The sequence below is a fragment of the Callorhinus ursinus genome, unplaced genomic scaffold, assembly GCF_003265705.2.
Source record: "Callorhinus ursinus isolate GAN/ISIS: 27379988/994484 unplaced genomic scaffold, GSC_fseal_2.0 scaffold32, whole genome shotgun sequence".
Lineage (NCBI taxonomy): Eukaryota > Metazoa > Chordata > Mammalia > Carnivora > Otariidae > Callorhinus > Callorhinus ursinus.
Window position 1 is genome coordinate 11,543,162 of NW_027397094.1, and position 26,704 is coordinate 11,569,865.

At 43.1% G+C, this 26,704-nt stretch overlaps 1 protein-coding gene and 1 non-coding gene across 9 annotated transcripts in view; one reads left to right on the plus strand and one right to left on the minus strand.

Moving 5' to 3' along the window:
• Positions 1 to 21,810, minus strand: part of MTR (5-methyltetrahydrofolate-homocysteine methyltransferase) — a 98,797-nt gene extending 76,987 nt beyond the window's left edge. For 5 of the 8 annotated variants that reach the window (XM_073879005.1, XM_025850831.2, XM_073879006.1 and 2 more), the window contains exons 1-8: positions 21,504 to 21,810; positions 17,863 to 18,077; positions 13,200 to 13,289; positions 10,919 to 10,988; positions 9,051 to 9,143; positions 7,534 to 7,640; positions 5,794 to 5,853; positions 4,941 to 5,035 (exon numbers count right to left, since the gene is read on the minus strand). In XM_073879005.1, coding sequence (XP_073735106.1) covers positions 4,941 to 5,035; positions 5,794 to 5,853; positions 7,534 to 7,640; positions 9,051 to 9,143; positions 10,919 to 10,988; positions 13,200 to 13,289; positions 17,863 to 18,077; positions 21,504 to 21,537 — 764 coding nt within the window. In that variant the 5' untranslated portion in view covers positions 21,538 to 21,810. Of the gene's footprint in view, positions 1 to 4,940; positions 5,036 to 5,793; positions 5,854 to 7,533; positions 7,641 to 9,050; positions 9,144 to 10,918; positions 10,989 to 13,199; positions 13,290 to 17,862; positions 18,645 to 21,503 lie in introns of those variants that run through there. The other 3 variants (XR_012374303.1, XM_073879003.1, XM_025850832.2) reach the window with 2 other exon arrangements.
• LOC112807831 (U6 spliceosomal RNA) lies at positions 901 to 1,004 on the plus strand. The gene has a single exon (XR_003204176.1). It is a non-coding gene; the product is annotated as a U6 spliceosomal RNA (small nuclear RNA).
• Positions 21,811 to 26,704: the final 4,894 nt, after the last annotated feature.

Below are 26,704 nucleotides of genomic sequence, written 5' to 3' on the forward strand. Positions count from 1 at the left end.
CTATCAAAAAGAGAAATTAAGAAAACAATCCCATACAACTGCATCAAAAAGAATAAAATACCTAGGAATAAATTTAACCAAGAGGTGAAAAACCAGTATACTGAAAACCGTAAGACACTGATGAAAAAAACTGAAGATGACACAAAGAAATGGAAAGATATCTATGCTCGTGGAATAAAAGAATACTGTGAAAATGTCCATAGTACCCAAAGCAATGTACAGATTCTAAAGCAATCTACAGCACAATCCGTATCAAAATTCCAATGTATTTTTCATAGAACTAGAACAAATACTTCTAAAATGTATATGGAACCACAAAAGACCCTCAAAGCCAAAACAATTCTGAGAAAAAAAAGAGAACTGGAGATATCACATGCCTGGATTTCAGACCATGCTACAAAGCTGTAGTCATCAAAAGAGTATGGTATTGGCCTAAAAACAGACACACAGATGAGTGGAAGAAAAGAGAGCCCAGAAATATATCCATGCATATACAGTCAATTAATTTACAACAAGAAAGGCAAGAATATGCACTGGGGAAAGCACAGTCTCTTCAATAAATGGTGCTGGGAAAACTGGACAGCCACATGAAAAAGAGTGAAACTGGATCGCTGTTTTACACCAGACACAGAAACAAACTCAAAATGGATTAAAGACTTGAATATAAGAATGGAAACCATAAAACTCCCGAGAGAAAACATAGGCAGCAAGCTCCCTGATATCCATCTTAGTAATGTTTTTTTGGGGGGGATCTGATTCCAAAGACAAGGGAAACAAAAATGAAAATAAACAATTGAGACCACATCAAACTAAAAAGCTTCTGCACAGTAAAGAAAACAATCAACAAAACTAAAAGGCAGCCTATGGAATAGGAGAAGATATTTGCAAATCATACATCTGGTGCTCACTTTGGCAGCACATGTTCTAAAAACAGAATGATACAGAGATCAGCAGGCCCCCTGCGCACGGATGACATGCAAATCATCTATCTGATAAGGGGCTTATATCCCAAATATATTAAGAACTCATGCAACTCAATAACAACAAAAAAATCCAATTAAGAAATGGACAGAAGATCTGAATGGATATTTTTCCAAAGAAGATACTCAACAGGCCCATGAAAAGATGCTCAACATCACTCACCATCAGGGAAATCCAAATCAAACCCCAATGAGAGATCACCTGACACCTATCAGATTGGCTGGTATCAAAACGACAAGAAACAACAAATGCTGGGGAGGATGTGGAGAAAAGGGAACCCTTGTGCACTGTTGGTGGGAATGCAAACTGGTGCAGCCACTACAGGAAACAGCAGGAAGGTTCCTCAAAAAATTAGACAGAAATACCATATGACCCAGCAGTTCCACTACTGGGTATCTATCCAAAGAAAATAAAAACACTAATTCAAAAAAAATACATGTATCCCTATGTTCACTGCAGCATTACTTACAATAGTCAATGAGGGTATGATGCTAAGTGAAATAAGTCAGAGAAAGACAAACGTCACATGATTTGACTTGCACGTAGAATTTAAAAAACAAAACAAACAAAACGAAGCCCAGACTCACAGAAGAGAACAGACTGATAACTGCCAGAGGGGAGGGGCCTTGGGGCTGGAAGTAATATGGGTGCAAATCAAGAAGCACAAACTGCCAGTTACAGAAGAGTAAGTCACTGGGATGTCATGTACATCATGGGGAATACAGTCAGTAATATGGTGTTAACTTTGTATGGGGACAGACGATAACTAGATTTATTGTGGCAATCATTTTGCAATGTACACAAATGTCAAACCACTATGTTGTACACTTGAAGCTAGTATAATATTTTAAGGCAGTTATACCTCCATTTAAAGAAAAAAAAAAAGACTGCACAGCCAAGTTACAAGCCTTGAAGAGACCTGTTCGGTTGCACCAGTCTCCATTTAGAATGCTTTTACTCTTTTTTTTTTTTTAATCTTGTGCTACTGTCATCCACACTCAACACCAGATAATAAACTAAATTTTTTTTAAATCATCACATTATCATTAGAAAGGATCCTAGACTTTTTCTAAACTTCGTTCCGATCCTAACTCATCTGGTTCAATAGTAAGGTGGTTTCAGGTCCTCATTTGCGGCATGAGAAAACAATGCCCAATCAGCAGTGAGGGTCAAGTGAAAGTAACATCAGTAATACGAAAATGTTTCAGAAAAATGCAGTCCTTCTCCTGCTGTTTGCTCATTCTAACACATCCATCTGCCTCTGCCTAGTGAACTCTGACTCATGCTTCAAAAACCAGCTCAAGTGTCACCTTCTCGACAAAGCCATCCCTGAATCTCACAAGGACAACATTAATCCATCCTCTGTCCGGCCAGATTTGTGTTCATACTTCTGTACAGCAGTTGATATTTCATATTTGTTAACAGGACTCCTCTATACTAAGACTTAGTATTGAACTAGAAAGAAAACCAGTAGGCACTACTCAGAGTTCTGAACCTGGAACAATATAAATAAGACCTGATACAATTCTCCAATTCCTGGGCTGCCTTCCATCCAACTATCTGTCCTTCGGTCTGTAAGATTTCTAACAAATCAGAGACCAAATAAATTCTCTCTGTGAATGGGCTACAGATGAATGCTGAAGACATAGAAAGAATTACAGGATAACAATAAAAAAAAAAAGTGAAACCACTGAGTGGGTCAAAAGTTAGAATTCATTGCATGTTTGCTTAAGGAACAGAAATATAAATTTTTGAAGCTGCATAAAAATATCATCCTTGGATTCCCGCCAGTGAGGCAGGGAGTGGGAGAACAGCCTCTAAAGATGTCCTCTGGGAACAGTCAAGCAGACTAAAGAGCAACATGACACTTGGGGCAATGCAGGGGGTTTCATCTACACATCTAGGGGTTCCAACTAGATCACAAATTAAGACTCAGTAAAGGGGGCAGGGAAGAGAGCAAGAGAATAAAAGGAGGAATGCTCAAAATATATGAGGGAAGACAAAAAAAATCGAAAGTAAACTAGATAAGGTTTGTCCTCAGAGACCCCTACATTTTCCTATCCCCAGTTTTCCTGTTAAACATTTACTGCAGCCATCCTACACGCCAAGGACTCTGTTAAGCACTAGAGACATAAAGATGATGAAGAGATTGCTTTGGAAAAGCTCATAAGCTGTTAAGGGGTCAATCACAGTCCAGTTCAATACAGTTACTTTCTTAATTATGAGGCCCAGTCACCTGGATAACAAACCACTCCAAATTAACAGCAGCTTTTAAGAAATCACACAACCACACTAACTCAACTGTAAGGCATGTCATGAAATTAGAAACACTAGAACATGAAAAAAAGTCATCAAATAACTGATAAAGAGTGGTCGAGCCCATGGCTGTGAGCATGCTCCTATACTAGACCCACTACTGACTGCACGCTGGGCAAGTCACAACCTCCGAGCGTCTCTGTCCCCTTCTCATCAAAATGAGGACATGAACAGCAGGGCCTAGCTCAAGGTGTTGTTGCTGGAATTAGAAGAAGTCAGTCACATAAAGCACTTAAATCAGCAAACTCTCAATAAATGCCTATTACTATTATTTTTAGGGCAAAGACTATAATAAAGTAAACAGAGTGCTCTGAGGACATCAACCTGGGCTAGTCAGAGAGGGAAAGTTCCCTGGAAAGGACCCTGGAGAGGATTCTTAAAAGCTAACAAGTGTGTGTGTGTGTGTGTGTAAGAGTGAGTGTGTTGGGCGGGGACAGGCACAGCTTCCAGGAAGGAGCCAGGATCCGGCAGAGTATGAGTGAGTAAGTGAGTGAGAGTGAGCGTGTGTGAGTGTGTTGGCGGGGACAGGCACAGCTTCCAGGATGGAAGGAGCCAGCAGAGCATGACTCTGTGTGTGTGTGTGTGTGTGTGTGTGTGTGTGTGTGTGTGTGTGTGTGTTGGACGGGGACAGGCACAGCTTCCAGGACGGAAGGAGCCGGCAGAGCATGACTACGTGTGAGTGTGTGAGTGTGTGAATGTGTGTGTGTGTGTGTGAGTGTGTTGGGCAGGGACAGGCACAGCTTCCAGGACGGAGCCGGCAGAGCATGACTGTGTGTGTGTGTGAGTGTGTTGGGCGGGGACAGGCACAGCTTCCAGGAAGGAAGGAGCCAGGATCCGGCAGAGCATGACTCTGTGTGTGTGTGTCTGTGTGTGTGTGTTGGGGGGGTGGGGGCGGCAGGCACAGCTTTCCGGCAGGAAGATCAGTACATGTGTGGAAAAGGCACAGGTGACAACAGCATATACTCTTGGAGGTTCTGTTTCATTCACGGTATGTAATTTAAAACATTTCTGACAAGAAAAATAGAATGTAAAAGCCATTTTTAAGATTTATTTATTTTAGAGAGAGAGCACGAACAGGAGGGAAAGAGAATCTCAAGCAGACTCCCTGCTGAGTGCGGAGCCTGACGCGGGGCTCGATTCCAGGACCCTGAGATCGGGACCTGAGCAGAAACCAAGAGTCGGACACTTAACTGACTGTGCCACCTAGCCGCCCCAAAGCCAGGTTAACTTTAAAGATAAAAATCTGAGCTTTAGAATTCCCACCTTATTCCAAGCTGGACTGCTTCTGTTTGCTCCATAAGCATGGAGATAAAACACTTTGCAAAGCCCTGCCCTAGGAACGTAAGCACTGTTTTTGCAGCATTACGACTGAGCCAAGCACAGCCTTAAATTGTGAGGGACGCACTTACAGACAGACAGCCAACCGTGTGCTGATCCAAGGGGCAGGAGCACTTGCCCAGAGCCTCAAATTGACTCATTCAGGCAGGGGTCTTCTGACACCCTTAAGAAAAGTCTGAATGTACTTCCCAGAAATCCAACATCCCATGCGGGTGGTTCAGTGGAAATACGCAGGAGCAATTTTTGTAGCCACGAGAAAAGATCCCTCTAAAAGGAATGGGGTCAAGGAAAGAATGATCACTTACCAGAGGGGGTCTGCGTGAGACACACTGATGACAAATGCCTCTCCTGTCTGTCCAGAAAGAGTTCTCCCACTTTTATCAATAATTGTCCCTGAAATCTGAATTAACAAAGTAAACTCAGTCAACAATAGAGGCTCAAATTAAGAACATGGTCACAAACATGAAATAAAAACAGAAAACTGTTGTTCTACGAGGAAGGGGAGTGTGGAGCTCTCCCACAGGAAGCACTTTTCATCATGGTCAGAAAGGACACAGGCAAAGGGATTGTGGGGATGAGTCAGGAAGCCATAAACACAGGTAACAGGGAAAGTCACTGAGGCAAAAGCAGCGGCCACCAAAGCTTTAGAACTCACACATCCAGTCCCACCGCAGAAGGCTTTCCCAGAGACCTCAGGCTGTCCTGGCTACCTCCCCTGGTTCGTCTAACACCCCCTGATTTGATTCTAGTCTTTTCCCACCAAGCAGTCTTGGGACTCTCCCGGGGGTCTACTCGTGCAGGCTGGTGTCATCGGGTCTGGGAACTTCAGTCGGCATGCAAGCCCACCTCTCCCGGGGCCCCTATCAGAGGGAGTCCCGAAGCCTTTGACTTCAGGGGACCAATTCAGCCAGGCTTCTTTTGAACAGCCTGCCTTCCACCAACCACTTCTGGGTTCACCTTCTTCGCATTTCCAGAGCTGAGACAGCTACTGGTCTCCAGCTGCCGGGAGGAGGAAGGTGAACAGAGGAAGTTGAAGTGGGTGGTTCCTTAAAGATACTGCAGCTAGTTCTCCTATGCCAGGAAAACAAACACCCTACCCTCGAGCTGACACTATTAGTAATAAAAGACAAAAATCATCATGCAAATTTTAGAACTTACGAAGATAGGCCGGGGGGGATACTCCTCTTCAAAAAGTGTTTGGAGTGCAAACAAGGCTGCCTGTCAGTGAGAAAAAGAACATCTTTATTTCTGAGAGACTGTGTCCCCGGTCAGCCTAACCGGCTGATGAGAATGCTCCCTTTTCCAAAACCTCTCTAGATGTGATCAACATTGCACACTCTGGGACAGAAACACATCCTCTCTGTAAGGTACGATCTTGACATCCCTTTCCCGAGGAGAACATGGTACCTACTGAAACTAAACAGATGCCGGCTCAGAGTTTACCTAACAAACTAATATTTTCTCCAAAGAGGAGCTCAAGAGCTATGCTCTTTCTTCCTTCTCCCAGTCAAAATTAAAAATAGATGAATAAGAATGCCTCCACCATCCACATCCTCACAGATACACGGGAGGTACAGAAATGAACAGCACACGCTGTTCACATGCAAATTAGAGTGAGCTGAGAATGGGCTGTGTAGGTAGTAATGCTAAGTAACTCAGTGCACGCCCGTGATGCATTAAGTTCCAGGGAACATTTTCTCCTTCTTTTGATCACTGTAGTTCCTGATTCCAAGACGTGCACATTTTCATAATCTGCGGAAGTCAGAATGCAACCCGTCCTTAATGTATTCCTTTCATGGGGATGGTGGGTTTCTTTCACATAGAAAGGTACTAAATCAACATTTTTTTTTTAAGAACTAGCCAAGTTGATCCTAAAGATCTTACGGAAAAGTAAATGGGGAGGAAGAACCAGGAAAATTCTGGGGGAAAAACGGACAGTGAGGGAGGTTAATGAAAGCCTACCAGTTATTCAAGAGGTATTTTAATCGCAATGCTAGGGAAAATAGCAGGATAGGAGTGTGACATCAGACAGATGACTGGAATAGATTCTACCCAGATGCACTTCTGAATTTAGGGTGGTACACGATTCCTATCACTGGGAAATGGTAGGATATTTAATAGATGGTGTTAAGAAAACTAGGTAAACCTCAGAGAAAAAGAGTACCTAGTTAGATCTCTACCACATTCCTCACTCCAAAATAAATTTGATGCGTCATGGGGACAACCTGTCCCTCAATAATCAAAAGAATGTTGGGGCGCCTGGGTAGCTCAGTCGTCAAGCGACTGCCTTCGGCTCGGGTCATGATCCCAGGGTCCTGGGATCCAGCCCTGCGTCAGGTGCTCTGCTCAGCAGAGAGCCTGCTTCTCCCTCTCCCACTCCCCCTGCTTGTGTTCCCTCTCTCACTGTGTCTCTCTGTCAAATAAATAAATAAAATACTTAAAAATAATAATAATAATCAAAAGAATGTTATGTCACACTTTCCTCTACCTGCGTAGCATCTCTATCAGGACCCCCACACCAGTAACAGCTGTCCCAGGAAAGACCTTGATGCCCAGGGAATAGGAGAAGGAAGGGTATTTACTTTTCACCCCATACATTTATGTTCACTTTAAATTTAGAACCACGTGTATATATTTACTACATCTGCATATGTGCACCTAATTAATAGCTATATGTGTATTTACTTTCATAATTTAAAAAAAATGCTTTTGAAAGTTAAAAAGATAATCTTTTGAGGTTTTCCTCATCCCACTGGCCTCAACTAGAAATGCTCAAAAATAGAATGGAACAGAAGATTTTTATTTAACTTTGACAATGGCTGTGATGGTCTTCTCGCCCCACTGGGGGACTCATCACAGCCCCCACCCCGGCTGTCCCTTTCATCTCCCTTAACTCACCTTGGCATTAGCAGTATCAAAAATAGTTTCAATGAGTAAGATATCAACCCCACCATCCAGAAGCCCTTTGGCCTGCTCTTTGTATGCTTCAACGAGCTCATCAAATGCTGCAAAAAAATAAATCGCATCCAGGACGTCAGTCATCAAAATCCTCTCAATGGCCAGGACAAGCTATGTTCAGGCCTGGCACCTGTCAGCTAACTATTGCTGGTTTCTAATGCTCAATTTAAGGACAACATCACCTTTTGTGAGAAACCAAATAAAGAAATGGAGCAGTGATGTTGTTGAAACCTGTAGACTGAACACAATCACTCCTAAACACTTACCACACAACCTCCTCGTCCCACTTATGAGCCAAGAATGACTGAGTGAGCGGGAAGGTACATGGTTTCATGAGCCCTGTACCTTATCTTCAACACCTTTAAGGTACATCATTCTTCCCAGGAATGGTTTTAATCAGTCCAGTTAAGGGAGGAGTGTGAGGAACAAGTAGAGAAACCTATCAGCCTGACTTGGAAAGATGGCAGGTCTAGTCACATTCTCTCATACTCGCTGTGGTAAAAGGCTTCAGTCCTATGGACTTCACTCCTGCCTGAGAGAAAACCTGTCTTGAAGGGCAATTTCGGTCTGAAGCCAAAGTGTTCAATAATTCCTGGGTACAATTTTTGTTAGAAACATCTTGAGTTGTCCATTTCCATTTGAGAGGTCATCCCTCTCCCCATTTACCTCCCAATGAGAAAAAGACAAAGGCTTGGATATTCAACAGGAAAACCCAAGTAGTACCGTTATGCTTGCTGTATATAGCACAAGAAAAAGGAAAACTTAGCCCCTCGTGGTCATGCCTAGATCAAAGAGGGCATCGACCACGCATAAGTCCAGCATGAGCAACCCCTGGTGAAGAACTATGATATCACCACATGGAAAGTTCTATAACCAAAAACCTACAAACCATACTTGCCTGAACTTGTCATCTACACAAAATTCTTCACCATACAAAGTATCAGTACTATTCAGCTAAGTTTAATTCTTTTTGTATTTGTCTTGATGCTTAAGAAATTGACCTAGATAGCTAGATTTTTTTCATAAAATCTCAATGTAAGTATGTTTATATATGTTAGTTTATAATGTCAAAAATGCTAGTATGTTTATATAGTCTGGAGTGCTTTCTGACAGAAAATGGGGGCCCAGTGGGTTATTCCATAATAGACCAAGGCCTAGTGTCCATACTTGCTCAACTTCTCAGTTTAAAGCTTTCTCTTGATTAGTTTTCTTTCCTCAGCTGATAAAGAAGCATGACCACAATACCATGTACATTTGAAATAATAATAGTAGTAATAATAACAAGATCTTTTTATTTAGATATTTACTACATTCCAGGGACCATTATAAGCCCTTTATGTCCATTAAGTCACAATAACCCTGAGGAAGAGCCTGTTATTGATCCCATTTTACAGATTTTAAGATCACTGAAACACAGATGTACTTGCAGGAGGTCAAAGATTATTTACAATACTCACTAATGTTCCTGTAATCTGGTCTCTCCACAGACGGGGACACAGACAGTGTCTTATTAGTTGGACCCAGAGCTCCTGCCACAAACCTCTTAATTCCTTTGGGAAAAGAAAAACAAATGTAAAAATCTCTAAAGAGCTTGACCTTTTTGTTGTGACTCAATAGGCTATAGGATCTTCCCCTAGAACATAGGTCTATAATCCTTTATCCACAACTCGGAAATACAAAAGCACAGATTATTTTCTTAATTCATTTGACAGGAAAACTTGACTTCTGGACCAACAAGAGGCTCTTTATAGTCTTTATCACACTCAGTGAGACAATGCACAGATTTGACTGCAAATGTGTATCTGAGGATGGGAGCTATCCCGACCCCACTGGGAAAATTATGAAATACAGGGATGTGTACAGCTGATTGCCAAGCCAATCCAAAAGACTCCGAATTCTTGCCTATCGGGCTTCAAAGTGTGTCAGTAACTAACTCTTTTTTATCTCCACAGCCATGTTTAGATAAATTACCTCCCCTTACTCTTAAGGAATCTGGAAGGTCCTGAACCTAACACAGATTCTACAAAAGCTCCTCACAGAAGTGTTCAACTTGAAATGCTTTCCAGTATCGTGCTGCAGGCCCTTCACCGGGGGGAGACTACTAGATCAGGATTAACAATTATAAAGCCCAAAATTAAAATATGAAACAGATCAAATCTTACTGTAAGCACTCTTTTAATAATTCTTTAATAACCTTTCCTCCAGGCTAGAGTCCAGGTGCTTCTAAAAGAGCCTCAAAAGTTAGGTTCATCTACATGTCATAACTGAAGCCGGGGGTACACGGCTCATCACCTTTGGTGATGGTAACCACTCAGTAACCTGGGTTACACTTCACAACTGAAGTGGTGAAGACTACCGACGAGTTGATAACCCAGTCTTTGAACAGGTTACCTTGCCCAAAGCTGAACAATAATGTGCGTATAAGAAAAATGTCCTTATCTTTCCCTGCTTTCGCTGGTTTCATATTCTCTGACCTGCGACTCTGTTGGGGTAACAGCCTATGCACATCCGTGGATTTAAACACTATCTCCCAGAAGCGGAGTTCCCATAAATTGCTTCCGTCTTTCTTCATTAGTATGCTGTGTCTCACTTCCTAGCAATTTTGCTTTATATTCTCCCCCGTTGGCAATAATTCTACATTTCCAAATCTTAAGGGGCTCCATATATTTCTTCTATTCCTTTCCCTCCCTCAGAGCCTCCCCACCAGCTGGCGCCCAAGTCATGCTATGGCAGCCAGCCAGGAGGTAGTTATTTCAAGAGGCCGCTTTTCATGTTCCAGCAAGGCTGAGTCTCATGCCACACTCCTGTGTGTGCTGCACAGAGCCTTCAAAGACATTAGGGATAGGATGCGGAATATGCTCAAAAGGCAATGGCTCCTCACCTACAGAAGCCAATCACAAGGATGATGGTTGCTTCAAAGATATTTGAGAAGATCAAATATCTTCATGTTAATCGAAATAACCAGAGCAGGCAACTGCCACCTGCATTACCTATTAATGTGCTTCCAAAAGGAGAAAAATCACCTTAGCTGTAAACATGCGAAGAAGCTGTAACTATGAAACGAAAAAGTAGCTATGGCTACAAAGTGAAGCTGGAACCCGCAGTAGAGGAAACCCCCAGCCCAAAACCCAGGGGGACAGAATCAATTCAGAGAGACCCAGGAGGGCTTGATTATGAAACTGCAAAGAAGTCACCTACCCACAGGTACAAAACAGTACCTGCAGTGTTGCTGGTGGGCCACTTGTCACGGAAGGGCAAAGTGCAATAAAGACAGCATATGATAGCTGCGACTCTCAAAGGAGCCATCCTTGCAGCCGTCCCTTACCTGTCTGGAGAGACACATCCTCGGCTGCCTTTCTGGCCACCCCCGCAGAGCACTTGTTCATCTGGTAGGCCTACACATCAATGCAAACATTAGCTAGCACTTCTCTCCCTCCACCCAATAAATCAGGGATTCGTGACCTTATAAAACCCAGTTTTATTCAGTAAGGAAATGTCGAGTGAATTAATAGGAGGTCTGAGCGAAATCTTAGCCGAGAAGGAAGCAGGTGAGCCAAGAGTCCTTGAGAACCGCTCTGAGCTTCTTCCCCTTAGCCATGAGCTAACTGATAGAAAAAGGGCAATCTCTTGGACATCTGGTATGTCAAAGAGTAAGCTGATGCAGTTAAATCCTCTGCGAATCAGAGAAAGCACAGGAATGGAAAAAGCACAGGCTTCAGAGACAGGAGATGGGGGGTTGAGGACCAGCTCTCTCAGTGCCTGCCTGGGCAGTTCCCTTAGCAACTTCTCCGGGCCCTGACTTCCTTCTCTGTACAGTGGTTGTACTCAGGGGTTCTCAACTTTTTGCAGATTATTAACCTCTTTAAAATTTGGTAAAGGGCCATGAACCCCCTCACTAGGAAATAAAAAGTATGCATATACACACAAAATAATGCCTACAATTTAAAGAGGTTCATAGGCCTCCTGAAACCCTTTCCCAGAACAGGTTAGAAGGTGCTAGACTTGTGGTCTTCATGAGCCCTTCTCAGATCCTATGTGCCATGGTAATTAAGAAACCAGACAGAATATCCTAAAATAGGGGTTGGCAAACTCAATAGGTCCCAGGGCAAATCTAGCCTAGGCCAGTTTTATAAATAAAGTTTTATTGGGATACAATCAAGCTCATTCATTTGCATATTGTTTACTGTTGTTCTTGCACTATAATAACAGAGTTGAGTGGTTGCTATATATGGCCCACAAAGCCTAAAATATTCACTTATCTGGCCCTTTACAGAAAACGTTTGCCAACTCCTGCCCTAAATCACACAAAACTAATCATTTTCCCTTGATAACCCAAAGGACGCGAGATCTCACAAAGTGCCAACATCATGAGAGAAATCAGTGTTGCATGAAAACAGAGGCATGCGTCTGGAAAAATCCCACACAGACATGGGTACGGCAGCATCTACTATGTACTCCCATCATCCACATTTTACAAAATTTGAAAAAGCATCATATTGATTAAAAAGAAACCAGATCCTTCACCCCACACCAACTAGGATGGCTACTATCAAAAAAAAAAAAAAAAGAAAGAAAAAACAGAAGATAACAAGTGTCAATAAAGCCGTACAAAATTTGGAATCCTTGCATACTGCTGGTGGGAATATAAAATGGTGCAGCCAATGTGGAAAACAGTATGGTGGTTTCTCAAAAAAGGCAACAGAATTACCGCTTCTGAGTATATAATCAAAGGAAATGAAAGCAGGGATGCAAACAGATTTTCTGTACACCCATGTTCACAGCAGTACTGTTCACAATCACCAAAAGGTGGAATCAACCCAAGTGTCCCTAACAAATGAACAGATAAACAAAATGTAATACACACACACACACACACACAGGCCTACATATATATACATACATACATACAGGGGAGCATTATGCAGCCTTAAAAAGGAAATTCTGACATTTGCTACGACACAAGTGAACTTTGAAAACGTTAAGCTAAGAGTCATAAAAGGACAAAAACTGTACGAGTCCATTTACGTGGGGTACCTAGAGGAGTCAAATTCATAGAGAAAGACAGTACGACGTGGTTTCTGGGGCCCGGGGGGTGAGGGGAGGACGGGGAGTTACTGAATGTAATGGGTACAGAGCTTCAGTTTTATAAGATAACACGAGTTCTGGAGATGGATGGTGGTGCTGGTTGCACAGCAAGCAACATGAATATATTTAATCCCACTGAACTGTACACTTAAAAATGGCTAAGACGGTCAATTTTATGTTACACGTGTTTTGTCACAATTAAAAAAAAAAAAAAAAACTGCCACCCAGGGCATAAAACAGGTGCACACACAGCTGATCATTGTGTTTTTATCAGCAACCACACTGCTTAATAAGTATCATTTTTTACCTGATCACTTACCCATAAAAGAAACCAGTTAGAAATGAATGGTCTGCTGTGTTCATAAGCAGAGAGATTCAAAGCGTTTTCCCAGTCTGACCACAAGCAGCAGACAGCTAGGCATCGGCTTGACGCTGCAGCGTCTGATGGTTTTCTCACTAGCAACTATCAAGGCAGTAAATGCCCAGAAATATCTTAGTTTGAGGAACAATGGCATTCTTACCAAGTGTTCAAGGCCATAGTCGGCTTGGGCAATGTGAGTGCTGCTGAAAGTATTTGTTTCGATGATATCTGCCCCAGCCAGCAAGTAATCCTGCAACGAGATAGCAGTGTCAGTGCTTGCAGTTTCAGAGCCCCTGTACCCCGGCAATAAACACATCTGTACATCCCCACCAAACACCTTGTGACTGCTCACTAAGCAAAGGCACTGCACTAGAGGCCAGAGATGCAAAAAGATCCGAGGATTTCACAGAGAGGAATGTGGTATAAATAAACAAACGCAGAGCTTGAATTCGGACACAGTCCACATGCTAAGCTGGGTGAATGGAATCAAGTTCCTTAAACCCTGAGTTTCAGTTTCCTCATGGAAAGTACTAGAACCCAGCTCCACGGCGTGGCTGTGTGATGACACAAGTTCTGACCCAGGATGGCGCTCTCCAGCCTCAGCACAATTTGATCCCCACTGGCGACGGCTCTATCTCTGAGAGCCCAGTTCTGCCCGTAATTGTTTCAGTCTCTCTGCGAGTCCCTCTGAGCCAGATCTGCACTCCTTCTAGAACCTGAGGATCTTGGTGACTTCCTGTCCTCCCTGTTCGAAACCCATCTTCCTCATTTCACTCTTTGGACGATATCTCCTCAACCTCAATGTGATGAACACTCTGGAATCTCTCGACTCCCTTGATTTTCCAATAGTGACTAAACCCAACCCCTCCCAAACTGATGAACACTGCTTACAGAATAGCTGGGAAATGAAAACCAAGATTTACACATATTTATAAGAAGTCACAAACATCCTAAATATCCACCAACTGGAAAAAACTAAGCTAGAATGTATCCATTTTATAACATGCTTTATGGCAGCTAAAAACATTGTGTATAGTTACATATACTGACATGCAAAGATCTCCAAAAATATTGAGGAGAAACAAAAATTGACTGATATGTAAAACAGGACACCATTAAGTGTAAAGCATACATGTACACAACAGCATGAGTTTTCTACAGGTAAGTATGTATACACATATACATATGTACATATATATGTAAATGCTTAACAAAGAAATCTGGAAAGACATACAGCAACTAATGTAAGTGGTTATCTCAGGAGAAAAAATAGAAATTTGGAGTAGTGGTCAAAAGTGAATTTATTCTCTGGGGCGCCTGGGTGGCTTAGTCGTTAAGCATCTGCCTTCGGCTCGGGTCGTGATCCCAGGGTCCTGGGATGGAGCCCCGCATCGGGCTCTCTGCTCCGCGGGGAGGTCTGCTTCTCCCTCTCCCACTCCCCCTACTTGTGTTCCCTCTCTCGCTGTGTCTCTCTCTGTCAAATAAATAAATAAAATCTTTTAAAAAAAATAAATAAATAAGTGAATTTATTCTCATCTATGGGTTTTGTTTTATGAGAGCAAATTAAATTTTTTAAAAAAGAACAAGAAAAATTGGAAACAACATTAATGCCTAGGAATAAGTGAATTAGTTATCAATAATATATACACAGAATATATTATGAAGTTATTAAACCATGTTTCAGAATATTTAATGCTCATACATACAGATAAAATGCAAATTATAAAACAGTATCAACGAATATAATTAAAATTTAATTTTTAAAATCCCAGTATAAACACTAGATTAAAATGTAAGTTAAAATATGTGAATGAATAGTAGTTATGTCTTGGTATTGGTATGTCCTGGTTTTGATTTTCTCTTTTATGGTTTTCTTTTTTTTTTTTAAGATTTTATTTATTTATTTGTCAGAGAGAGAGAGAGAGAGAGAGAGAGAGAGCACAAGCAGGGGGAGCAGCAGGGCAGAGGGAGAAGCAGGCTCCCCGCTCAGCAGGGAGCCCGATGTGGTGGGACTCGATCCCAGGACCCTGAGATCATGACCTGAGCCAAAGGCAGATGCTTAACCATCTGGGCCACCCAGGCATCCCTTTTATGGTTTTCTCTATTATCTACTTTTTTTTTAAGGCAATAAACATGTATTGTCTTTACAATTAGGGAAAAAAATTTCTAAGTTCACAGTTTTCTCCAATTTTGTGTAGATTTGAAAATTTCCATACTATACAGTTTATTTTTTTATTTTTATTTTTTTTTCATACTATACAGTTTAGAAGGGATTTCTTCTAGCTCTTCATCCTCTCTCTCTGTCTTTTCTCCTGGCTCAATATCCCACTCGTGGACTCAGGCAGGACGTCCCTCTATTCCAAACCTATTCCAAACCTATTCTTGTCGATTTCCAAACCTATTCTTGCCAGTTTAAAAAACGTGTGATCTGAGGCAAGCTACTCAATTTCTCTACTCCTCACGTTTCTCATGGAGAAAGCTGTCAGGAGTAGAGGAGGTCATGAAGGACAGCATTTGTAGAGGCTAGCAGAGGTTTTGACTTCTGTTTCATGAGAGAGATGCTATAGGCTAGGAATGCCTGAGGTGCTCACCCGCACTCCTCGCAGACAGCTCCCACACACATTTCCCTGGGCAGAGCCCAAGGTGTGGCGACACCAGCCCTTGTGGTATCTCAGCAACAACTGTGGGAACTTTTGAACTTTTGGGAGAAAAAGGTGTATTACTCACAAGTCCTGGCGGGTTCAGGCATGCCCAGGGCCATGCTTCAAAGGGTGAGGGGCAGATGGGCGGCAGGGGCCTGAGCACAGACATGGGGTTCTGCCTTTTTGGGGGGTACAAAGATGGGGCACCTAGGGTTTCACAGTTTCACTCTTTACTGCTGAATTTGGGAATCAGGGTGTGGAAAGGGAACAATGAGAACAGTCAGTTGTCTGGGTCATCCAGGGCTCTCCAAGAGCAGAACTCATGGGTGGGAGCAGCCTGGTATCTAGTTGTTCAGCGAGCAGCAGCATCATGTTTAATACAAGAGAGATGTCTCTGAAATGGATATCTTGGCAACCAAAAGCCTAATGTCAGGCATTTACATTACCACCAAAGCAGCTTACTGTCAGGCACCTACATTACAAATATAACTTGGACATTCCATTAAAATTAAACACCAAGGTATCTGATCTATGGTCACTAGCTCTACTAGAAATAGCCACGTGTGAAAAAAACACAGTCCGTTTTCCTTCTTCATCCATGAACACAGCATGCTCTCCACATCTCCGGCTAGTAAATGCGCCCCCAGAAATGGGACACCCCAGGTATACTTTGTTGTATTTACAGCCATTTTTGTTCCATGTACCTATTGTGGGAACCTCATTATTCCATCTAGATGCCTACCTAATACACAGGGCAAGGATTCTTTCCTCTAACAAGTATTTACTGAGCGCCTCCTATATGGGAGAAATGTTCTAGGCAGTAGGGATTCGGTAGTGAAAAAGAGGCATAAATTCTCGCTCCGCAGAAATTTATAATCTAGTGATAATCCACATGAACAATAATGACAAAGCCATGGGCATGACAGTTCACGTGATTTCATCAGCTACACTGTAAGAAGTGTATTTGCGGGGCACCCGGGTGGCTCAGTCATTAAGCATCTGCCTTTGGCCCAGGCCATGATCCCAGGTTCCTTGGATCAAGCCCTGCGTCAGGCTCCTTGCTCAGCGGGGAGCCTGCTTCTCCCTCTCCTTCTGCCTCTGCCTGCCACTCCCCATTTGTGCTCTCTCTAATAAATTTTTTTTATAAAAAAAGTGTATTTGTAACCATACGAAGCAATTCATACCCATGATGACATTCCCAATCTATAAAAGACTAGGATTTTATAATAGGATTTAACTACATATTCTCAAGGCCTAGCAGAAACACTTAGTTACCATTCTTCTGGCAGAACCACACCTTTTCAAGGACCAATTTTCAATCTTCTAGGACCTAGAATTCCCATTATGAGCAAAGGAAAGGCATTCTCAGCTTTTCTTCAAATGAACGCCATTCTGCATGTAACCTAGAACAAAGTCTTGACCACGCAAGAGAATGATCCCTTCCATTCTCGATGGATCATTTAATCACAAAGTGATTTGTTTAAATGACTTTTTTTTTCCTTAAGAAGAGCCTGAAAACACCTACAGCAATGCCCTTCTCCAGAAAATAAAACCTTCTCACTTCACTGGTAAATACACTTTGTCCTTCTAACTGAATCCAGACCAGGAAAACAGATTCAATCACCTCAATACCTCTTCTGGTTGTAATTCTATGAAATTCTGATGATAACCTATCAAACAATTTCATTCTGTGTTTATTTCTAAATTTTTTAAAAATCTACCGCGCCCAGTTCCTCATTTCTTTATGCTGGCTAACCATTTTTATTGGAGACAGAAAAAATGGAATGAAAGAACGTAGGATTTCAAGTCAGGAAGCCTCCCTAACATCAGGCTCTGGGAGCCTCAACTTCCAAATCTTCAAAATGAGAATAACCACCATCTTTTGGTTTTTCTTTATCAGGGCTATTGTGGTGACTTAGGTAAAGTAGTGTATGTGAAAAGCCCAATTTGCCCAAGATTTTTATGGTCTTTCACTGGAGTTTAACTGTCTCGAAGGCAGAAAAACTACCTTTCTCATCTCCTTATCCTGAATGCTCGTCTCAGTGCAAGACCTTTATTTGGCGCCCAACACCTTCTTTGTGAACAAATCACCTCTTTCTTCTGTACCTTCTAGAGTCCTCAATTTGCGGAGCGGCTTATAGAATAATGGACTGAGAACAGGAGACACAGCGGATACTATACCTTATGGATTTGGTAAATGACATTGGGTTGAGTTATACTTAAAATGTCATTGTTGCCTTTCAGCGGCCTGGCGTGATCTTGAAATTCGTGACCTCGGAAGTCTTCTTCACTTAGCTTATGCCGCTGGATCATGGTCCCCATCCCTCCATCCAGCACCATGATCCTCTCCCGCAGAATGGTTTCAATCTCATCCTGCAGGCTTTTCTTCACACCTGCTTCAAAGAAAGTGAAAATCTGACTTTCAAAACCAGGGGGAAAAGATGTGTGGGAAAGGTTTCTAAGAAATACTGGAAAGCCACAGAAACTATGCTGATTGGAGTCCCTGAATATTCCTAACATGGAGCCTCCTCCTTGGTCAGCTTTTCTTGGCTACCCTCAACACAGCTCACATCTACTGTCCCAAACTGCACTCTTTTGGCTCCAAATCCTTCTCCCTCTGTAGGAGATTCTACCTAATCCCATCCAAAGAAGTCTTCTATTGGGAGCTCCAAAATTCACCCCACCCTCCACCTCATAATCCTCTTACAGCTTGGCTTAAGCTACTTTCCTTCTCTCTGCACTTAGGGAAGAGCACATCTGTACCCACCGCAGGTCTGTCTGTACCCACTGCAGGTCTGATGATGAAAAGCATGCCTCTATTCCTCCTCCCATTTTCATAAAAAATCTAAGCACTTTCCCATGGGGTCCCTACTGTATTCACTTCTCAATCCAGAAATATAAACTATTTTCGGTCTTTAAGACAGTTTAGTATTTACCATAAAACAACCTCGCCCCCACATATACAAGTTCTGAGATCTTGTGAAAGGAGTTATATGCAAGAAATCAAAGCTTTTTTTTTTTAAACTCTAAACAAAATATCTGATTTTCTTAAAAGATTTTATTTATTTATTTGGCAGAGAGATAGAGAAAACAAGCAGGCAGAGAGGCAGGCAGAGGGAGAGGAAGAAGCAGGCTCCCCGCCAAGCAGAGAGCCCGATGCGGGGCTTGATCCCAGGACCCCGGGACCATGACCCGAGCCGAAGGCAGACGCTTAACCAACTGAGCCACCCAGGCGCCCCCAAAACATCTGATTTTTTATTAGAATTTGACAAACATATTCTATAATTTATGTGGAAGACTAAAAGTCCAGAAAAGGCTAAATTAACTTTGAAAAAGTAGAAAGAGGTCATTTGACCCACTAAATATTACAACATACCATAAAACTATATTCCCACGAAAAAGGAAAAGTAAAATATAGAATATCTTCATTACTTAGAATAGGGAAAGACTAAGTCTCAAAAAGCCCAACCTATAATATTAAAAAAAAAAGATGAATTTGATTCCATAAAAACTAAGGATTCCTATGAAATGAAAGCTACCATAAACAAAAATAATAGATTATGGATTGGGGGAAGATTTTGCAATATCTAAAACTCAAAGGGACTAACAGCTGTAATGTACAAGGAACTCCTACAAAGATACGAACAGACAAGTCAAGGAAGAAGAAAATAATACCCAGCAACTATATGAAGAGATGCTCAAACTCATTAGCGAAGATGTGAATTAAAACAAGATGATACCCATTTGTACCCAGTAGTTGGACAATAATTAGAAAACTGGATAATGCCAAAGAAAATCTGAACCCTCCAGGATGCTTGCTGGACAGCCATTCCGGAGAGCAGCCTAGCAGAACTTGGTAAAAATTAAGTATGCGGAAAACCCAGCAATCTCAATCCCAGGTGTATTTCCCAAACAAAATCTCAGGTTGATCCGTTAGGAACACCGAAGAGGATGTCTGTAGGAGTGGCACGTTGGAGACAATGTTGGGAAATGGCCAAGTAAAATGTGGTGGATACTCCTGGGGAACACTGCACTGCTATACGGTAACGATGGAATACTGAGCGAAAAGGGTCAGAAATTGTCAACTTACCAAGGTACTATTTACATAAATTAAAAATACATACACAGAATAGAGTACAAGGAAACATATGAATACATGGCAATATGGGAAACAGGCCACCTGTGGGAGCAAGAGAACTGTGAGCAGAAAATGAGATTAAATGGGATACATAATAAAATGGGAATTGCATGCATTGGATACAAAACTCCCCTCTAACTGAGGCCCTTAAAAATTCCCTGCTTCTACATCATCCACATGCTTATTTAATCTTTAGGGGATAAGATCTCCCTTCTAGAGAAACTAAGAGGTCTTCCTGCAGGATTTGTTGGTTTAAGTGTTCACTGGTCTTATCCTAATGTATTCCCCAAGCTTTTCCAGTAGGGGGTTATCACTCACTGGCTTCTAATCACTGCCGCCCCTCCAGAACCTTCTCATTAGGGTAAGCCACCTTAGCAATTCTCCTTTCCCTTGGTGAGCAGTCACTGAGATCTTCCATGAAGAACAATGATAACCTAAACACCCTCATATTTATCTATATTCGGTTCATTACACACCGAACATTCTGTACAGTTTACTCCTGACTAATCAGGTTCTTAACAGAGCAGATTCTCCCCAGCATCTCTCACAGCGAAAACAAAAATATACAGCTCTGCATTTCCCCCATTTAGCCAAGGCATTCTGCTGCTGATGAATTTAGATGAGAGGAAAATCACGTATTTCCTTTTTTAATTAAATGGAAAGGCAAGAAGTCATGAGGCAGAGATATTATTCAAAGAACTATATGATCCGCCTCTCTACCTCTTCTTTTATAGCAACAGTGATAAAATGTTCCAGTCACCTTTCCACTGGTTTCAAGAACAATTTTACCAGTCCCATATCAGAATCCTAGAATCAACAGGGTCACTAGCTCACCTCTGATAAATTTCCTTCTGAGTTATGAATTCAATATTCACCACCCTGCCAAGCGGAACACCCTCATTCCCCCAGAGCCAGCTATGCTCTGTCTACTTAGGAGTGGTTCTCTTCTTTCTACATTTCCTACCTCATACCTCACATGTTTTTATGGGTATGTTTGACCACAGCTTTTAACCAGGGATGACCTTAGAGGCCCAGATCCCATCATAAAGTTGAAATTATTGTCCGTTCTTGAGCCAAACTCGTTTTTTTCTCGTTAATCTCAGAGCCATCCACATCAGAATCACTTGAGATTGCTACTCCCCATCACAACTCACTGCTCATTTTACACAGTGATTCTATGCCACTGGAGTTTGCAGAACGACTGCTCTAACCCTGATGTGGAAAAGAAACGTTTACTGTAAGTTTTAAATAGTTCTCTGGGTTTCCTTATCTGTCCCTCAACACGTGAACTTTTTTTGTATGAGCACAGCAGGTGCTCAATAAATATGTATTGAATTGAGACCGTTAACTCGGGGGAAACTTCCATTGCGCCCCGCCGGAATACGTTGCACTGAACTGCGAAGTTACTTTGACATTAAGAGGTGTTTCGGGCGCGCGGGGAGAGCCCGGTGCCTCGTGGCTGCCGATGGTCTGTCTGGGGAGGAAGGGGTGCAGGTGGGGAAGGAATCCGGCAGAACAACGTGGAATCTCCCGGCTCCTCCGCCAGTTCAAAGGTGCCGCCCTCCCGCCCAAGGGGAAACCTGGCGCGCGCCTCCAGGTGGCGAGGAAAATTACCCCAGGGATTAGGAGCCCACAACAGGAGTCAATAAACAACCCAGCCGCGGAGAGCGGGTGGCAGCGTTACCGGAAGGCGTCAGCTCTGGCAGCGCGGGTGACATGCCGCCGAGTCTCCTCCTCCGCAGGCCAGGGGCGAAGCCGGGAAGTCGCACTCTGCACAGGAGGACAGGGCCAAGAGTGACGCCAGCCAGCCCCGGCCTCCGCGGCCCAGGTAGCTGCTCCGGAGCCCGCGGCGCCCGGGGCCTTCCGCACACCGTACGCCGCGCGGGGGACCTCCCGCTGGACCTGGGCGCGGCGTGGGGATGACAGGCGCGCCCTCGGCCGCTACACTGCTCGAGCACGTGCTTTCTTCCCGGTCACCCGGCCTGTCCTCGGCGCGGCCTAATGACCCCGAAGTCGGGTCGCGGGAAAGGCGCAGACTGGACCCGAAGAGGAAGACGACGTGGCGCCCGGGGCGCAGAACCGAGGATCGCAGCCCCTAGTGCTTTGGGACACCTTACAACGTTAGTTTCTCCGCTCAATCTAGCCTCTGCGTGGGAGGTCCTGCCCCTTCCGGCCTATGATTGGTCTGTACGAGCACGTCGCGGGCATTGGCGGATCCCATTTTAACCAATTACCGGAGGGTTTGCCCCAGGGCTCTCTGGGAGATGTAGTCCAAGGTCCCACGCAGCCAGTGTTGCGGGAGCCCAAAACTTTAAGTCCTGCGGAGGCTGGACACATCTCCAAGCCCGAACTCCGGAAGTGCGGCCCGCGTGGCCTCTCCCAGTTTAAGTCGTGGTGCCAAGTGGGCGCTGGTTTCAACCTGTTGTGGTGTCCAGAGTGGGGAATTTGGAGTCAAGACCAGTTGTGGTCACGTTTTGCTACAGACTGGTGCGGGGCAAGATAATTAACCTCTGAGTCTCACCACTCTACAAGCAGGAAATGATAGGGTGGCAGTAACTGCTATTTTATAAGATTGTAGCAGGGAGAAAATGAGATCCTGCGAAAGCTCTATGAAAACTTTGAAGTACATATGTACGTGTTAATTTGTCACTTATTGACAGTATAACTACGTATCATGCACTGGGCTACGCACTTGGAATGCAAAGAAAGACAAGCTACATCTCACCCCCGGGGGCCTCTGTTTTGGAGAAAGAACTCACAAACTAGTTAAAACTAACAATTGAACAGGAAAAAAATGAGAACCACATACAGTGTGCCAAAAGAGCTGCATTAGGGACGCCTGGGTGGTTTAGTCTGCCTTCAGCTCTGGTCATGATCCCAGGATCCTGAGACTGAGTCCTGCAATGGGCTCCTTGTTGGGTGGGGAGCCTGCTTCTCCCTCTCTCACTCCCCTTGGTTGTGTTCCCTTTCTCGCTGTCTCTCTCTCTGTGTGTCAAATAAATAAAAATCTAAAAAAAAAAAAAAAAGAGCTGCATTACTCTAAGGGTTTGGGGGGAAAGCTTCAGGAAGTAACTGGGATTTGAAGTAAGAGCTCTCCAAGGGGAAGAAACTCCCTGAGTAGAACACAGCACTTGAAATAATTTGAAAATAAAGGACAGCTCTGTAAGGATGAGCATGGTAGAGGGGAGGAAAGCAAATGAATCTAGAAAAATAAAATTGAGACCAAATTGCGAAGTTTACTAATCTTTTTATTTTGAAGTACAAATTTGCATGCCATTCTCATTTTACTGTATGTAATTATACCTCAATTTTTTATATCTAAAATAGTATAATAATAATGTGTATAGCATCTTTGCCAAAAATGGTCATACTTGGAGATGGAAAAACCGGAGTGGGGGAGAATGGAACAAAGAAGAAGAGTGTGGGAGGGATAGGATGGCCCTAAAGAGCTGAGGATCTTGTTAAGGTTGTAAGGTTTTAAATTATCACCTATTTCACTGTTTGTTGAGGTGTCCCTTGCGGGGGGGAAATCTTTTGGGTACCTAGTTACTTAGTATCCTCTATCTTAGCAGAAATTGCAGGAATTGTGGATCAGACTCTGTTTAACAAGCCATCAGATATTTGCTTTGTCAGCTAAAACTGACCAGACCTAGGGTTTTCTTAGTCTTTTTTTTTTTTAAAGATTTTATTTATTTGAGAAAGTGAGAATGAGAGAGAGAACACATGAGAGGGGGAGGGTCAGAGGGAGAAGCAGACTCCCTGCTGAGCAGGGAGCCCGATGTGGGACTCGATCCTGGGACTCCGGGATCATGACCTGAGCTGAAGGTAGTCGCTTAACCGACTGAGCCACCCAGGTGCCCCCAGGGTTTTCTTAGTCTTAAAAGAGTAGCAAATAAGACTAAAGGGGGGGTGAATTCCTAGTGCAAAAATTTGCACAACTTAAAGAAAATTTCCAAGAATACTGTTATGGGTTGAAATGTGTCCCCCAACAGATGCAACTGAAGCCCTAAACCCTAGTACTTCAGAATGGAACTTACTTGGAAATAGAGTTCGTGCACATGTAACTAGTTAAGATGAGGTCCAAGGAGAATGGACCCTTAGTCCAACATGGGAAAGAGATTCACAAGGAAAAAACAGCCATGTGACAGCAAAAACGGAGGTGAGCATGGCCCTGCTGACACCTTGGTTTTAGACCTGTAGTTTCCAGAACTATGACACAGTACATTTCTGATGTTTTAGGCCACCCAACTTGAGGTACTTCCATTACACTAGGCCTAGGAAACTAATACAAATACATCTATAGATGAGGTAGGACCACTGAGACAAAGCCTCAATTTCTCTATTTCTGTAGTAAAGCATCTATTATCTTATTTTGAAGAAAATCTGCTAGCCCAACCCCCACCCTCATCTTCAGCCTTTCATTAGGCTCATCCATCATACATCCAGTTTGTAGAGGTAAAACTCCAAAAACCCCTCGTTGTTTTTTTGGTTGTTCTGGGGTTCTCTCCCAGCGGGTTTGTCTTCATAGAAAGAAGCTCTGATTGGTGAACCTCAATCTCCAACTCTTACTGTACGCCAGTAAGTAAACTGTATTCTAACTTTATACATTATTCTATGGGCTTTGGGTGGCTCAGTCGGTTAAGCATCTGCCTTCGGCTCAGGTCATGATCTCAGGGTCCTGGGATCAAGCCCCACATCAGACTCCCTGCTCAGAGGAGAGTCTGCTTCTCCCTCTCCCTCTGACCCTCCTCCCGGCTTGTGCACATTCACTCTCTCTCTCTCTGTCTCAAATAAATAAATAAAATCTTTTAAAAAAAAAACATTATTCTATGGGCTTGATTGTGTGTGTCAAGCCCATTGGGTTGCTTTGGTGTCCTGCTGGTCAGAGTCCTAAGAATGTCAACTGAGAGTCAGTTCTGGAATAAGGGATTGCTACCTCTGGAGGGTGTCAAGGTGACCATGGCTTTCCCCAGAAGACTCCTGACTTTGTCCTTCTTCCCTCAAATCCTTTCATAATCTCAAGATTATGACCCACTCCCAGAGTCACATAGGTCAACAAGCATTTTGATAACCCACCTGGATTGTAGTAATTGAGTTGAATTTATGGAGTCTGTGATATACAGTATTGTTGCCAAGTACAAGGTAGTAAAAAAGAATACAAAGGAAATTTGAAATTATTTTATTGTCACCAGTAGCCCTAGAGAGGCTTTGCTCCCCCTTTTCTCCTGAATGAAGAGAATTACCATCTCTCTGTAGGACTTTGGCACCTGGGGAGGTCAGTTGGCTCAATTCGTTCCACCTGCTGCACTAACTCCAAAAGCATTTTTTTTTTTTGAGAGAGAGAGAGAGAGCACGCTTTAGTGGGGAGGAGGGGCAGAGGGAGAGGGAGAAGCAGACTCCTCGCTGAGCCTGGAGCCCAACGCGGGGCTCAACCCCAGGATGCTGGGATCATGACCTGAGTCGAAGGCAGACACTTAACCCATGAGCCACCCAGGTGCCCCTCCAAAAAGTATTCTTTGTCATCAAAATGTAGCTCATCTTCGACCTGGCTAATTATGCCAGCACTGTATGTAGACATCATGCTTGACTAAAAGGAAATACAAAAAATGGGCTTGATCTGGTTACATGGTAATACTGGCTCTTGTGTATGGAACTCTTAAGTTCTTATGTGCCATCTCTTATTTTAAACTTCATTCTTATAAAATAGGATTCATATATTTGTTCCTATTTTAGAGAGGCAGAAATTAAGCAAGAAGGAAATATTCAAGGGCTCGTACAACTGGAGAGCAGTAGAGTGGGGACCCAGGCAGCCCCACGCCAGAGCCCAACACAGTAAATTATAGGTTGAACAAAAACTTAATTCCAAATACTGAAAATATCAGCATTCAGAAAACAAAGAGGAGAACATTTGTGGATTTAATTGAGAGGATATTTAAAACTTTTTCAGAAAATCCGAGCAAAGTGTGGAGGGTTTTGCTTTTACGATTGGGGGGAAAGGGGGAGGAGCAGAGGGAGAGGGAGAAGCAGACTCCCTGCTGAGCAGGGAGCCCCACATGGGGCTCCATTCCAGGACCCCCAAGATCATGACCTGAGCTAAAGGCAGATGCTCAACCTACTGAGCCACCAGGCACCCCAGGTTTTGGCTTTTTAAAATTTGCTTTGGCTTGGATTTTTAGTTTTGGGCTTTGGGGGGTGGTTGATTTGGTTTGGTTTGGTTTGGTTTTGCCTAGGAGTACAGCAAATCATTTTTGTTTAATAGACAGGAAGGTGGTATTTAATCAGTTTAAGATGATGAACTGAGAGCTAAACTTTTAGCTAACTGCTAAACTTTTACTTTTATAAATGAGATATAAGGAGGCAAAGTGACCTGACAAACACTTTTTGAAGTCTTATCTTTGAAGTCTGGAAATTTATTGTATAGACCCGGAGGGAAATCAGAAAATAAGTTTTAAATTGAAAAGAGTTCATTGAGAACAAACTCTTTTCTCATAACTACAAAAAGAAATTGGTTAGGGTTCAGTGCTGAAAAAATTCAGCAATTTTAGCCAAGTTAATATTTTGTTCTTGTTTTCCTTTAAAGGGCAAATTTTAAAATAGAGATGATTTAAAACATTATTTTCTGGCCATCCTTGGGAAGCAGGGACGCAAGTTCCAATTAAGATGTGTACTGGCATATAAAGATCTGATTGCGTGCGCCTGGGTGGCTCAGTTGGCTGGGTGTCTGCCTTCAACTCAGGTCATGATCCCAGGGTCCTGGGATTGAGCCCCACATAGCTTCGGGCTCCCTGCTCCGCGGGAAGTCTGCTTCTCCCTCCCTCTGCCGCTCTCCCTGTTCATGCTCTCTCTCTCTCTCTCTCTCTCTCTCTCTCTCTCTCTCTCTCTCTC